Source organism: Atractosteus spatula, chromosome 2, assembly GCF_055471065.1.
Source record: "Atractosteus spatula isolate fAtrSpa1 chromosome 2, fAtrSpa1.hap1, whole genome shotgun sequence".
Taxonomy (NCBI): Eukaryota; Metazoa; Chordata; class Actinopteri; order Semionotiformes; family Lepisosteidae; genus Atractosteus; species Atractosteus spatula.
Genome location: NC_142707.1, coordinates 10,516,957 through 10,533,249, shown reverse-complemented (window position 1 = coordinate 10,533,249; position 16,293 = coordinate 10,516,957). Strand labels below are relative to the sequence as shown.

The 16,293-nt window shown below is 37.9% G+C and overlaps 1 protein-coding gene across 2 annotated transcripts in view; it reads right to left on the bottom strand.

The window, feature by feature from the left end:
* The window catches only part of ppp3ccb (protein phosphatase 3, catalytic subunit, gamma isozyme, b), a 79,518-nt gene that overhangs the window by 50,060 nt on the left and 13,165 nt on the right, over window positions 1-16,293 (bottom strand). For both annotated transcript variants that reach the window (XM_088929901.1, XM_088929910.1), the window contains exon 2: window positions 2,068-2,265. In XM_088929901.1, the coding sequence (XP_088786027.1) occupies window positions 2,068-2,265 (198 nt within the window). The remainder of the gene's footprint in view (window positions 1-2,067; window positions 2,266-16,293) is intronic.

The window sequence follows — 16,293 nt, the reverse complement described above, 5'->3', positions numbered from 1 at the left end:
TCAATAGCTTCTCACCAGAAAGAAGGGCTTCAGGTATGGAGCCCTGTCTTGTGAGCCCCCTGTGAGAAACTCCACACTTGTAAAAATGGCTCAAAGCCAATGGTTCCCACGATAGAATAGAGAGTGAACGCAATGCATAAATACCTGCTGTCGAAAGATATAAACGATGGTGCCCAGCACCAGTTCACGGTGAAGAGTGCCAAATAAACACTGAGCTGAACTAGCCTCACAGTAAATGAGGCCAACAACACCAACCCATCCCATACAGGGGCACAGTGGATTCACCGTTTCTGGTTTTGAAGCGCTAATACTTTTATTTCAATATTTCTGAAGTAGAAAGCAAGACATTAATAATGCAAAATCTTCACTCTGTTTACCACCATGAAGACAGATTGGTACCAAGAGGATAACTCATTTTTTGAGAGTGTCAACTCGCAGTGATCTCAGTGATACCAGGTTAAACCCAAGTACCTACCATCAATAAATAAGTCACAACTTTGACAAAATTTGTCTATAAAGAATAAGATGAAAAAGCACTAAGGTGTTTTATTTTACCATCAAACTAAAAGAGAATGTAAAAAGACTTTGATTTTAGGAGCCCTAAAGACAGACAATATTCCAAAATCCTAATATATTACCACGATGGACAGAGTAAAGTCCATTTTACAAGCATGTAGTTACTTTGCTAACCAGGTGAGTGCAGTTCAACTTTGAAATTAAAATCAATCCTTTGCAAGATACTGTAGTCAGCATATCAAGTCTTTTGCAGTAGATGGATCTTTACTGCAGACCACGTAGAAAGAATACTGTTCCTCTTAAAGGAAAACGATACCATGATTTGGTCTTCCTTCCACTTAGGCAGTGGTCCTACCCACAAACATTGGAGCACTATATGGTCCACAAAAAACTATTTCTAGGATGGATTCGATATCTGGTTTCACAGTGAAACAAACCCCAGAAATTCACAGGGATTTTCATTGGTCTCTTCTGAATCAAACCATTTCTGACATGGTAAAAAACTGTCATGGCCCTTTTCTCTTTCAGCATTTCTAATCATCTTAGAAAATGTTGCTGGCCTTGAATTTAATCACAGTCTGACTCACCAGCTATTCAGTACCAACAGATGTCTTAATCATTGTTAGGCCCTCAGTTACACAGACCTTCAGAATGTACCCCACAAAATGGTTTTAAAGCTTTTTTTAGTTAAAAGTTTACAGTGTCTATTTAACACTAACACTGCCCCACTGAAAATGTATCTAGTATGAATGCTTTAGTCACAGCGTAGTGAGAGTGGAGGGATAAACCTTTGAAAGCCTATGATTTAAGGGTCAATGTGACAGAGCTGAATAATTCATCAAGCTTTTGTTTTAACAATCACTTAAAATTTCTAACCACAACGGTGTAAGTCAAAGTGACAGCAATGGGAATATGCCAAAATAAGTGAAAAGTCTGTTCAGTAATGTAAGTTGTTTTATTTTCTAGATTTAACCAATATGAATAGAAATCACATTTACATGCAAGCAGCACTTTAACCTTGATTTTGCTTGCAAAACACAATCTGCTCCTAGACAGTTTTTTTAGATGTAGCACTTGTCTAAATAAGTGCAGTCTTGAAAATGTTAAGAACAGGTGCTTTGAAGTTCCCTCAGATTCTTACAAACACTCATAAATCTCCCTCTTGTTATTTAGCATAGCCTTCAAGGAGCTGCTTGTCACTAATGCAAAGCAGCGTGAAAGCATAATTTAAGTCCTGTACCAGAGGTGTGACCATCAATAAGAATTGTGTGCATAAGTGATTTTAAGATCCTTCCTTTTCCTTTTATCCTAGAAAGAAAGCTAGACCTGTGGTTTAGTGGTTCAGGAAAAAAAAAACTTGCTACCAGGAGGTTATGAGTTTCAGCCCCTGTTGATGAGGGGCTTCTGCTGTAACTTCAGAATGAAAGAACATTCAAGGGCATATACCTGCAACAATGCAAGCTGACATCTTGAGTTCATACAATCGATGCAGGAGCTTTCTAATGAACCCCCCCCCCCCCTACTTAGCTCTGCCAATTTCCTCTCCAGTACCTGTGATGGGCGCCTCCACTTCAATCATGGTCTTCTCCTGGCGCAGAATGGCGGCCCCGTCGTTGATGATCTTGAGAGCCACGTCCTCCTCCAGCCGCCCCTCCTTCACCAAGTGACTCTTCAACACCTCCACCTTGGGCTTCCCATCCTCGTACAGCTCTTTCATAGTCAGGCGCACCGTTGGGGGAAATGGGACAGCTGAAAAGTCACACAGGAGCACAATCACTGAAAGCTGCACTGATGCTCCAAGTAAATCCAGACAAAACTGAAAGCTGCAAAACTAGAGCAGCCAAAACGATGTCATCTGTGAGAGCCCATCTCCTGCTGTAAGCCCTACAACCCAATAGTGCTCTTTATGCAAGGCTTCCAGAAATGCTGTCAACAATAGTAACACTAGTGTGTTCGGCTTCATTACTAATAACATATACGCACATGACACATAGCATTCTGAAAAAGTGATTGGTCACTAATAAATAAAACACATTTGTGCAGTACGTTTCTATGTTTAGCAAAGTAACACAATGTTTCAAAATCCTGCTGAAAATGTTTCAACATTTTCAGAAAATCAATACAAAATATAATTACTGTAACAATACAGAAATGAAACCAAACTTCAAACACTGACCATAATACCATTAAAGCTTAAATTTACTAAAATAATACAATTTATTAACCTTGTAAAAATAGTTATCTTCTCAATATCAGCAACAACACAAAATAGTTTTTTGTAGGTTTTATTTAGTGCACACTTCCTACTGAAAATATGCAGGAGATAAAAAAGAAACGAATCTGCAATACAATGCAGATTTTGATTACATTAGTTGCTGTACTCTACTGAAAAATAACAAAAGTCTAAAAGTACATCACAAGCATACTTTTACCTTAACACAGCTTAACATAGCATGTGACTGAAGCTAAAAAGAGACACAGTGATGTGGGAACCCATGGGAAGCAGAAAGGTTCTTTGTTTTTGAAGACCTGCCACCCCTGGATGTACAGATGAAAAAATCATCAATATATCCAATAGAACCTAATACTACCAAGCTGAGCACAGTGACAGAGAGACTGCCAAGTTTTAGAAAGTTCTATCATTCATCTTTCTGTCAAATAAGTCTGGCTCAATTAATATTCCAATCTTAATACAGGAACTAGGACACATGTATTTTTAAAAAAGAGGACAGAACTGCACACCATGTGACCAGCTTCTTTTCAGGCTACAGTGCATTAAATTTTTTTCCATTAGCTCATTTTCCAGTAACAAGGCAGAAATCAATATTTGACAGAAAAATCTTACTTTTATATACCTTAAGTATCTGAATGATAAGAATTCATTTTTCATACTGTCACCTTCAACCTAATTATAAAACCTTCATTACATTGTATTGCATTAACAGTATTATTCCTTAACATTGGTGTTTCCTTCATTTTTCATGCCTTTCATTATCAGGACCATCTGAGCTAATAGGTGTATGAAGGAGGATAAAAGTTCAAATGAATCTTACAGTGTTGTGTTACTTAAAAATAATAGTGTTAATACAGTTTGCAGTAAATATTTTAGCTTTAAGTCATGCATGCATAAGCTGAACTTTTAATATATGCAAGAAAACCTACTGTTTAAGACCAAACCTGTATTATTGTTTTGTTTTTCTTTTGCAAGTAAATGATTTTGGAATTTGTGAAGCATTGCATCATTGGAGGACTGTGACATTCAGAAATACCTTGGGCCTTTATATTCGTTGCATTCTTTTTCAAAAACACATGGTCAATAAACTCTGCCAGCTGTAATGTAAACAATGTTCTGAAAGGACCAAATTCTATTCAGAAAGAGATCTCGGCTGATGCTCAATTACGTCCTGAAGTAAACACTACAGTGCAAGATGGGACAGTATCCCTCATGTTTTCTTCTCGCATTCACTTTCAATCCTTTGCTGCAGTCTGCCCCATATGAGCTTTAAGGCTTGATGCTGGAATTTGTATTGGAGCTGACAAACTTTTTTCTTTGAAACCCACCCGCAGGACTGTCCCAAGTACTGTGGTTTAGGGGTGTTGTTCGGCATAAAGTCAGCAAACCACAGGGGGCTGTATTCTATAAATTATCTGGAAAAAAAAATAAAGATCAGGAAGCAGCTGTCTGTCAGTGCCCCAGTACTTCCTGTTGAGGAGTGTATTCCAGTCTGTTGAAAGGGGCAGAAGCTGCTGTTTTACTGACCACATCACTTTATCAGCACTAGTTAAGTAAGAACTATTCTACACATTAAACCTTGCAAGCTTCGACTCCCCACTCTCTGTATACCCTAAACCCCTCCGGACAGTAGAGTGCAGTATCAGAATTGATATCTAAAACCAGCTGGTCAAAATGTTGCTGCCTAAGTAAAGCAAACGTGGATTTTTTTTATAGTCTTGATATGTTTCTTTTTTAGCATTTGTGAAACATACAAATAAAAAGGCACAATGCTCACCATAAAATTAATCCCTTTGATGAGTGCTCTATTGATCTCCATAAACAAACTATTATTCAAAAAGATATCAGGGGAGTATCTTACACACATTATATCTACCACATACTTATGTTAACTACTATATTACACATATGTCTGTAAAGTATTATTCTGGTTTATCCATTTTCTTCTCTGCATACCCTTTCCAATTTATTTATATATTTTTTAAAATGGTGACAGTGGGTGCAGCACTTCTATCAGCTGCAGAAATGCATCCTTCAGATACAGAGAGCCTTGATGCATCTTTCTCTGGCTCTGGACAGCCCTGCAGTGAGTTTCAAGAGGAAATTAAGAGTTTCCATTCCTATAACTGCTCACCTAGGATAACACTATACTGTACCATCACACCCAAAAGGTTAACCACGTCCCTTCTTTCACAAGTGCACGGTTTAAAACTAATGAAAACAATCTCACTCAATGCAGCTTCGAACATATACACATCCCAAATACTGACCAGCTGTTTTTTTAACTGCCAGGACATGAGTATATGAAAGTTCAGACTGACACTTCTATCCACTCAGGCTGTGGTGTATCAATACTACAACAATGAGCAGACAGAAATAAGGTAAATGCAGGACTTTAAGGAAACTGCAAAAAATCCCACTGGCTTCAGTAATTTATTGAGATTCAGGACACACCGACCTGAATATCCTTGAAGCTGGTGAGTACATAGCTACAAACGCTTGGACTGAGTGTAATGCTTGAAGCCATATGTAACAAAAAGGAGAAATAACATTTTAAATAATAAAAATGCTACACATTAGTTTAACAATATGTTCAAAGTAATGTACTGAAAACTGCACTGGATATTTAACAGAAGCCACTTACAAACAAGAGGCAATGTCACTGTCCCTGTGCTTGTGTGCTGACTTAAAGTACAGCTGTGTAGACATACTAAGTTCCATTTTTAATTGCTCAAAACGCAGGTTCAGAAGACAAAAAAAAACATGGTAATGAATCTGAAAATAAATGAAGAAATAATGCATTTACACTTTAATTTGAGTGGTAAGGAGCTCAACACTTTGAAAAAAATCTTTATACAGTACAGAGAAGCAGGCACCACTTGCTTCATTTTTTCCCACGGTGACCAATGTTAAATTCAATCATTCCTAAACAAAGATGAAATTCCACCAGCACTCTGTCTAGCAGCCGCCTAACAACATCACCGTGAGCTGGTGGTGATGTATGTAATACCATTAGAAAAACTTTCAAACTTACTTTTCCAATAAAGAAATTGCACCCCAGGCTGAACCGATATACTGTGGAAATGAATCAGACAGCATATTATTTTTTTTTAAAATAAGTTCAGTAACATGAGATGTAACCGAGCTCCAATATAATCAGTGGGTGAAATTGATTTCCCTTCCTCATCAGAAGTCAAACATGGCTGAGTGGGCACAGGTATTAGCAGGTTCTTTAGTGTGCAGTGTATCAAACACTCATGCTGCAGTCCAGCGAGACGAAACCAAATCACTGGAGTGGCATGAACCATCACTTCTCCCCGCGCGAGTCGAGAATGAAAAGCGTGGACATTTTGTTAAAAATTTGGGATTCAAATTAAGCCTGCAATTCATCTGAGGTTAATCTAAACATACAGCTTTCCAAATGGAGTCCCTCTACTTTTCTTTGTGGTTAGATAAGTAAATAATTAAGACTCAGGGCTGAGACCAGGAGAACTGCTGCTCCTGAGGACTGGAACTGGACCTTCCTTGCATGATGGTGAGGTATTTCAAGAAAGCTCAAATGTTATTATTACACATGGTAACAGGGTTAAACCGAACTACTTGTGATTAAACGAGATCACCCCTGGCCAAGTGATATGGAAATTGAAGAGGAATGCATTCACTACCCCCCCTGATCAGCAGCTTCTGTGGGAGGCCCAGAGAGAGATGAAATCAGATAAGAGAGACCCTGGAGTTAAGTGGAGCTGAGTGGGCACAAGTCATGCCAAGAAGGCTGCATTAATTGACTTAGGAAGCAGTACGGGGGGTGTGGGGGTTGAAGGGGGACACTGCAAACAAGCAGAGATGAGGTCTAATCTTTTGCATGGAACTACATCAACAGTTCAAAATGGAGCTGTACATCAGGAGATAAGCTTTCAACACAAATTACCCTGCACTGAGCTTGTAACTGCATTTATTCTGCTATGAGCTTATACAGTCCAGTGAATAATAAAAACAAATATATTTTCTAAATAATTCAGGTAGAAAGTTACACAAAGTGGCTTGTGGAGCAGAATTCTAAGTGTCATCCAATCCTAGGTTGGTAATGCCTTGCTTTCGGAGTAAACACACACCACATTCCGTTTCAGGAAAAACAATCAAGAAAACTCTCATGTGCAGACTAAACTTACAGTACAAAAGTCAAACATTATGTAACACTGTACTTGGACACCTCATTTTGAAGTGTTTATAAGGATAGGAATGATTAGAAATTAGTCATTTTGCCCTTGTCATCCAGCTGTGTCTTGAATTAAGGCGGGGTATCAGCTTCAACATGACTGGGCAGCTTGTTCCAGACTCTAACAACCCTTTGTGCAAGCGACTCCTGTTCTCAGTTTTGTACACACTTTCTAAGAGTATCTTCTCATTTGTTTCACAGTTGGTTCTGCAGAAGTCCATAGGACCAAGTTGTGTCCAGTTACTATGAAAAGCAATACATTAGCTTTAAAAGCATTTCCCCCCTAATTTCTTAGATGCAAAACTAATTCCTTACATAAATACCTTGTAGCTGTTACTTCTTTTAAGATTTTTCTTTATGTATTTTATTGACTTAACTATTTAGGCCACTACATTCCTGAACGTGATTTACCTACTCATGGGATATGTTTGTTCTGTGATTCAAACAGAATATCTTTAATCTGCTGCCATCCATTATCTCTTCATTCTATATCCAATGTGTCCCATTATACATCTCTACAGCTCTGTTTCATTCCTTCATTGCCTGCTTACTATGTAAAAATGCCTGCTATTAAAATTGTAAATCTTCGATCATTTGTGGACACGTCTACCAAATAAAATGACCAGGAAAGAAGTCGAAGTGCAGTACCTGAACTACATTTTGAGCAGTTTTGCTTCAAAAACTACAGCACAGGCACATTCATAAACTGATAAATTACTTTAAAGTGTGCTCAAAAAATGCAGACATTTTAGCAGAAGTGAAAGTAATATATTAAACAACAAAGGAAACTGAGATGTATGCTTATGTTACTAGGTTTACAAAGTGTTTTGCCAGCAGGTCTATAGGAATACTGGAAACAAAACCATACTCCTGGGATTTTAGCTTAGTGGCATTGAAACTCGTTGTACGCATGGACAGCTGGTAATATTAACTGCAATCACAGAAGACAATGGAACCGGACTGGGGACCTAAACTTGAAATTCATTAGCACAATTCAGATGACTACTATGAAAATGAGAGAGCAACCATGGCTGCACACTAAGGTTAAATGGAAACCACCAAACTCAGATTCAACTGCCAACGAAGACAAGGAGCGTGTTCCCCATGGAGCAACAATGACAACTGTAAGCTGCACTGCGGTAGCCTGAAGCTCACCTGCTAAGCATACACAGCGACAGGCTACCAGTCTGCATGCTTTCCCTAGAGAGGTGGCTCAGCCCAGGTGCTATCTGATTCTGAGCACAAAAAAGCACTCAGCAGGGAATGCAGATGAGGCAGATCTCAAAAGGCTGATCCCCAGACGCACTGTGACAGTCACCCTCATGGCATTCAGCCTGTTCATCAACTCGCTCCTCTGAAAAAAACTGCTTTTCCTCTTTCAGCTTTAGCTATTGCTGCCATAGCATTCCTCAAAATCACAAATTCAAGTCCGGTCTGTACCTAAACACAAAAGGAAAATACAATTGCTTGCACACTTATGTAACTGCAATAATTAGATTTGGCAGGGAGAGATACAACAAAGGAAAAGTGCTGGAATGACTTAAGTGTTGCTTTGTGCCCCTAGTTTTACTACTCCAAAACCTTATATGGAAACAAGACTCCACTAAAGTAGAGCATGAGCTCTGCGGCAATACGTTCAATACAGAACTGAGCAACAAAATACAAAAAATGGAGATTGTACACTAAAAAAAAACTTTTTAAAAAGGCAAAAACAAACTTCAACCCCACCCGTGCTACTGTAGTGGAATTGCTACAGATATGAAACAGGAATATATTTGCCCTAAACTAACATACTATGTTATAAAAGGTTACTTTTTAAAAACAGGCATAATGCATTCCAGTTATAAGTTGCTTGTATAAGGGATTAATGTTTGACAAACAGAAGGTTAAGAAATAATTTTGAAAAGCAATCATTTCCAGTAATCTATGTAGTTTGTTACTAAATACTATTTAGTTATACAGTTACTTTAAAACTTTAAAAGTATTTTCCCCTAATTTCTTATTAATTTTCAAAAGTGATTCTATAAGTGACTTGCATATATTATATATTTTAGTAGCAACTTTCCCCATGTCTTCTTATATCTGACAAAGGTGTCTATTTTTCAAAGGTGGAAGACTGTAAATAGGCTAAATTATTCTTCACAAGACTCCTTTAATAATATTAATATTTCTTTAATAAAGCATCTATCATGGTACATTATCTCAAGCCATTGTACAATAAAACAGATATGTAAAAAGTAAAACAGTAAATTAAATAGAACAGAATATAAGAGAGTTTTGAAATTGCTGTGATTTGCAAGATCTGAAAATAGGCCAAGAGATCAGTCCACAGTTTTGGAGAAAAATAAAATGAAATTTTCTCCAGTGCAAGAACACCCACGACAGTACAACAATCAATTAGCAATAACTTGTAAAAGTGAAGGCAGGGAACAAGACTGCAGCATGCTCTGAAGTCCCCTGGGGAATACAATGATTCCTCAAGCTTCACACCTGGAGCTTCATTACTCAAGTGCATTCACAAAGAGATTTGTCTCAGGCATGTTGGTACAGTGACCAGGTATATGGAACTGAAGCACTAACACAAATGTGGTGTAATTATGTTATGGGAGTGCTGGATACAAAGTAATGCTCACACGAGTCTCCTGAAACCAAATACTAAAATATAGGGAATTCTCAATAATGATCAAATTAAGAACAGCGTTCAATTAGGAGTTCAATAACAGCAAATAAAATCTCAGTTGGAATAAAAAGGAACGGATTCAAAAATTCCCAGGAGCCTTTTCCCTAAATTAAATCATTTTATCTTTTTTCAGCCTGATTGCTAGACGTCCACTTCTAGTACAGAGTATTAGGATTTTAACGCTTTCCATTAATTCATTTAAAAATAGCTACACTAGTTAGTACACCAAGATGCAGAAAAGTATTTACAGTGATCCCACTAAGTTATAATTCGGGGGGATCCTGTGGCTCAAAGCTACACATTCTGTAAAAATACCTCATTCTACTGTTAAAAAAAAACACTTTCAGGTAATGAAAGAATTATCACTAAAGGGCAACATGTAATACCATTAAGCCCTCTATTAATAACTTAGTGCTGCCCAGAACATTTTCCTATCATACAGTCTAGGGTTACATTTATGAACAACTCAAACAAAACATATACAACTAATTCTGATATCTTGCATCAGCTTTCTTAATTAACTTGTTAATATGGTCATAAGCACAAACACCGGCTACAGAAAGCCGGCAGAGGAATCGTTCTCCGTTGGGCCCCTGAGCAAGGCCCTTAACCCCAACTGCTCCAGGGGCGCTGTATAAAAGGCTGAGCCTGCACTCTGACCCCAAGCCTCTCTCCCTGTCTGTGTGTCTCATTGAGAGAGCAGGTTGGGGTATGCGAAAAGACAAATTCCTAATACAGGAAATTTGTATAGTGATCTTAAAATAAAGTGATCTTATCTTCATTCTAAACATATATAATAATGGGGGGGGGGGCACAGAATAGGACATATATTGTACCACGCACAGAAGGAAAGGAAACCAAAAATAAATAATAAAAGCACCAAAGTTTGCAACTTCCCCCAAGTTCCGAGTGAAGAAAGGACACTTCTGAAGCTGGCATTTTCCACAGAACAAAGTTTCATACCACAGTGCTCTGTGAACTTCTGAAATCAAAAGGTGACTGGGGGGGGAGGGGGACTCCTGCCGAGTACTTGTCTCGTACAAGGACACAGACTGACAACAACAAACAGAATCTCCTCTCAGATCTGTCCTTTTATTTTTCTTTCTTCACATTTGTGGGAGAGAGGAAGGCTGGGGAAAAAGTCCTTTGGTCCTTTTTGCATAACCAGGTACAGACCTAAGGGGAGTCACACCATGTTGCCAGTGGCAGCTCTTCCTAAGAAATGTCACCACAGAGTTCAAACACTGGGCCAGGGACCCATTTTTACCAAGCACGGGTATTCTGGCCATGTGATGCGCTTGCCCAATCCACCTGCTTTTGCAGTGAAAAAAATGTGGTTACAAAAAAAAGGCTGCCTGTGATCGAAATTGAAAAATTGCTAAAAAGTCCCATTACGCAACAGATCGATCATCAGGTGCTAAACATTTTGCACAATACCTAATTTAAATGGATACGTTATTTTAATCTTAAATATTTTGCTTTGCAGCTTCGTTTGTATAGCTTGGACATGGGTTTATAGGCTGTAAAATCTGAAATGATTCATATCTGATTTCCCAACAGGAACATGTTTACCTCTTTTTAAAGGGATAAAACTCTGATAGCTTGTAACTGCAAAGACTGTTTTGCAGTACACCTGTTTGATTGAACTAATACATTTATTTTCATTGGGCACTTATATTTATTAATAAGAATTCTTATATTTATATAGTACTTTTCATCCCAAAGGGATTTACTTTGGGACGTGATCCATTTCATCTGCCACCGAAGTGCAACATTCACCTGGATAATAAGCAGCAACCACTATAGGCCTGCAGTCCTACTACACAACAGATCAGGGGACAAGTGAAAAACTACTTCAGGAAGTGAATCAAAAGGGAAATTTATATAGAACAGAATGTGCAAGCTCAAAGAATAACTAGTCAGAACACCAGATTTTACCAGAACCATTACCCATCCATATAAAGCCCACTGAGACAATTATTCTTCTATAGAATGAGCCTGATATGTTATGGTGTTCAAGATATGACCCACCACCTGTCAGTCCCAAAGAGAAAGCACTGCAGAATGATACAGACACTTCAGATAAGGCAACACTCTCCTAAATCTTTGTGGATTCTTGAGAGCTCCACTCTTGAAACCAATGTTTTCTGCTTCTCAGACTGAAGTTAGCCATCAGATCACTATGCAGAAAGGAAGCGAAGCTGAATCAGCATCCGACAGCAGTTTCAGCTCATTTGCGAGAAGTGGGTTACTGGCACAGCTCTTCACGGTTATCAGCGGGGTGGCTCTAGCACAGCTCTGACTGGCAAGGCCTCTGTCTTTGGGACAAGCTGTTGTGGCCTGACAAACAGAATATAAATAAACTGTAAGCACTCCTGGGCCTACAAGGCATGCCAGGGAAGGGACTTGTAAGCTGTTACGAGCACTAAGAAGGAGAGATTAGGCAAAGCCTCTATTAGCCTGGGATTCTCAGTTCAGAGACTGTTTATTTAATGCCCAGCCAGGTGCTGACTATCTCCAGAAGTCCCATGGTTGCAAGCCAGAGCATAAGAAAAGGGAAGAATCCCAAAGCTGTTCACTATGCTGCCCTAATTGGAGCAAAGACCATGTGCAGGACAACAGCTTCTTGCTAGACGGAATACTGTTGCTATTCTGTGCCCACCTGAAAATAAAGATGAGCAAGGGCTTAAGGAAGCTACATTTTCTGCACTGTTACCAGACCTGACCACGAACCTACAGTTAACACCAATGAATTATGAAACAATTATGAAACTTTAAGTTTCAAGAGGGCTTCAACTTAAGGGTCATTCTTAAACATCCTATCCCCTGCCGATCAAAAGAATGTAGAGTCACCATGCAGAATAACAGGCTTCTGAGTTTGGTCAAACTGGACTCAAGTGAAACCAATGGCTTACTAGCCTGGAGCCATTAGTATTAGGCATGGGAATACAAGAATTTTCTATTAGGAATTATCTTCTGTAAATTATCACTATAACCACAATTAAAAGCTGAATAACATAAGCATGTATTTTTTCTTGAAGAATATCAAACTTAAAGTTGTTTATATTTTAAAACCATGAAGACTGCCAGTACAAGTAACCAATCGGAGGCAAACATTATTACTATTCTGCTTGTCTATCTGCAGAAAACAAAACTGTTAGTTCTTAGAAATGAAGCACAAAAAGTTCATGCAAATGCTTAGTTTGCTTCATAACACCATTTCAATCAACTTATGCAATCTTCTCCAAAATAAATTAATCTATGGAAAAGCACTGTTGCATTCTATGAACAAGAAAATGCTTTTCCCATCACTATTGCTATTATTGAAGCACAGCAGACAGAGAACATACAGGGTGTACCTTTTTTGTAGAGGTTTAAGTAGGTAGCTGTGTCAGCATGCGCCGGCTGCCAATGAACAGGCAAACGTTTATTCTATGCTGAAAGACGCAACGTTTTGGCTGTGGATCCTTCTTCACACCTGTCTTTCAGCATGGAATAAACCTTTACATGTACTTTATGTATGTTTTTTTCACTTGATAAAAAGTAAAATATTTAAAGGTGGAGAATTCCACCTGTAAAACAGCAGGCACATGCTAAAGCTTAAAAACACTACTGACAGTACAGTAATGGCAAAGCATGCATGACATAGTTAAAAAACAAATACCCTTAAATAAGGAATTTTAAATTACAAAAATATTTTTGTGAATATGGGAAAATATGATCATAATATTGTTCATCTTCAACTCCGTAAGTAGCAGTAATAATCTCCCAGAAAAGATGAAGGATAAAAGAAATATCAGATATTTCAATCAAAAACAAAATCATTTTCTAATTTTGTTTTTTTATTTTTTCATTTCATTCAAAACAAAAAGTCAACTCCACAATATACTAGCATATTCTGTCATATTAACTCTCCAGTATTGGTCTGGTTATCGGACGCTATTGAAGTTTTTTTTTAAACAGTATGTGGAAACTCGCATTGTACGCACATGACAACTAATAGTCAGTTTTAGTCAGAAAAGGCTTTCTGAAACCACTAATGCAGAAGATGCAGTTCAGAAAATACAAAATCTCATCTTCCCTGATATTTCTGGATTTTGGTATTTGGTCCACCAAGATCCCCAACAGATGAAAACTACAATTACCTATATTTGAGATTAAATATGATAAAACAACTGCCATAAAATGACAATGATTACCATGATCAATGATGTTCACATCGTCTAGATGTAACATTCAGGGTCATGTCACTTTACTCTTTGTTCTTATACATGGTGAACAGTGCCACACCAATACGTTAAACCATTTTCAAAAAGAGAAAAACTCCAAACCAAGTTATTCTTTTTAAAATGAAAAAAACTTTTCTTCACCCGTTATCCATCTCTATAAACGTAAGGCTGTATATTTCAGTGAATTGGAAGCTGACCATTCAGGCAGCTTAGATGAAAAGTAAGGATGGGTTTCTATGGAATGGCATCAGGCCTTGATACAAGAGTTTGGATCTGACAAGAAGCAATTTAAACATCTGTAGAAATTTAAGATTGGTGAGGTCACGAGGGATCATACCAGAAGAGTATGCTGAGGAATACTGCTGTTCATCACAGAACACAAGTAATTGTCAAAATGCACCTCACTCATTTCTCTGGGAGAAATCCAGACATATGGCTCCTAGACCTGCAGAGGCAATGCTCCAGAGTGTCAAGACATACAAGTCCCCACACTGCCTCAAAACCAAGTACAGAGGTCCTTGAGTAGGTAAAACTATCCTGCCTCCTGCAAGTTGTTTTTATTTATAATTAACATTTTTTCTTCATATTTCAAATTACCTTGTCCTTTATCCTACCACTCCTTTAGCCTGCCTTCCTACAACCTTAGGCACATAAGAGGTAAAACATTTAGTTATTAACTGAAATATATAGGCTTTGCACATAGGAATTATACAAAGGAACTAAAGACATCCTGTTTAGCTAGAGTAATCTGGTCAGCCTGTTGCATTGGGGACAAGCTCATTTACTGAAGTAAGCAGAGTGAGACAAGCCTAGCTAATGACAATAATTGAAAATATCCTCTTGCACTATAATGAATCTGTTTATCCCAGTTTGCCTAATGGCAGCAATTGAAGTTATCCTCTTTCCTTAACAGCACATCTAGTTAGCCAAGTAAAGCTAATAGCAACGATTATTTTCCCATGACAGTAGTTTGTAAAGTCTGCTCTGTAACGGAGGAGAGGGCCATGAGAAAGAAGTCACTAGTCAAACGCAAAATAAAGTAAAAAATGTGTGGGCTGCAACAAAAAGTCTAAACATGTCTGCAGACATTTAAGGGTTTTTAAATTTGCTGCAGATAAAATTAAAACCTTTGATAAGTTTCCAAAAATATAATCTGTATAGTCTGATCTTCTGATTACAACAGCAACCTCAGACAATGGTGACTACGTTTTACATGTCACTTCAAAGGTGTTTGACCAAGCCATGCAGAAGACAAAAATACAGCCTACTCCCCACTAAGTCCCACCCAGATAAGTAGTGAAAGCTCAACAAATAATGGGTGGCAAGGTTTTTTAAAACAACACATCAGTTTAAAGAGGAACTGGCACTGCAGGCGAGGCTGCTTGCTTCACACTCAACAGAGTATGAAATCTTTCAGTTTCACCCTTTATTTTTGCAGCTGCAGTCTCCAGCAAAGCAGAGCAGGAATATACCCAAAGAGAAGCAGGTTTCAATTCTGTATTTAAATGTGCCAAGACAAGAGAGCCAGATGGAGCCCCGAGCAGCTCCTGGCCCAGAGTATGGAATTGTATTCAACTTGCTGGAAAAGTTAAATCAATAGTGTGGTTGTATACATGTGACTCCCAAGTATTGGGACAGCAAAGCCAAAATTGTTACTTTTGCTTTAAATGAAACAATTTGTATTTTTTATCACAAAATTAATATGAATAAGTACAATATAACTGCAATACAATTTGCATTTTTGATTAATGTCATGCTCAACTTAAGTATTTCAAGTGACCACAACTACTTGGAACAAAAAACTTTGAGGGCAGTTTATTTTTAAATGCAGCAGAGATCTGTTAAGTGAGTAATACTGCAGAATCCAGTCAGTCTATACTGAAAGTTTTAAGACGCTGACTTTGTGATCAAATTACCTTTTGCCTTTGTCAATGTAATACTTTTAGCAGGACAGTTTTAGGTTATATGTGATAATGTTACTATAGCCTAACTTTTTTACACACATTTGATTTTGGTGTCTATTTAAAAGCTACAGATACCTCTAACTAATAAAGATTAAAAGGGGTTCATTCACAAAATACGTTGAACTTGTTTTTACAATCAGAATGTACAAACCTCATGCAAGTAAGAGTGCAACATCTGAAGTATGGAGGGTCTGTAACATGGTTACAACTATGCTTGCAACAACTAGCGTCTAATCTATTGTTAAATATTTTTTACATTGTGCTTAGATTTTTCAATTACTCCAAAGTTGTCTTTTGCATGACAAAGGAAGTCTTGGTTGATTTTATAGGATAAGTTAATTTTTATGGAGCAGCATCCCATCTCACTGTTAACGTGCTTCCCAGTTGTAACTGAGATGTGTGAATGCCATAAACTTTATGATAGCTACACGAAGTCTCTTCTACAACTTAGACTG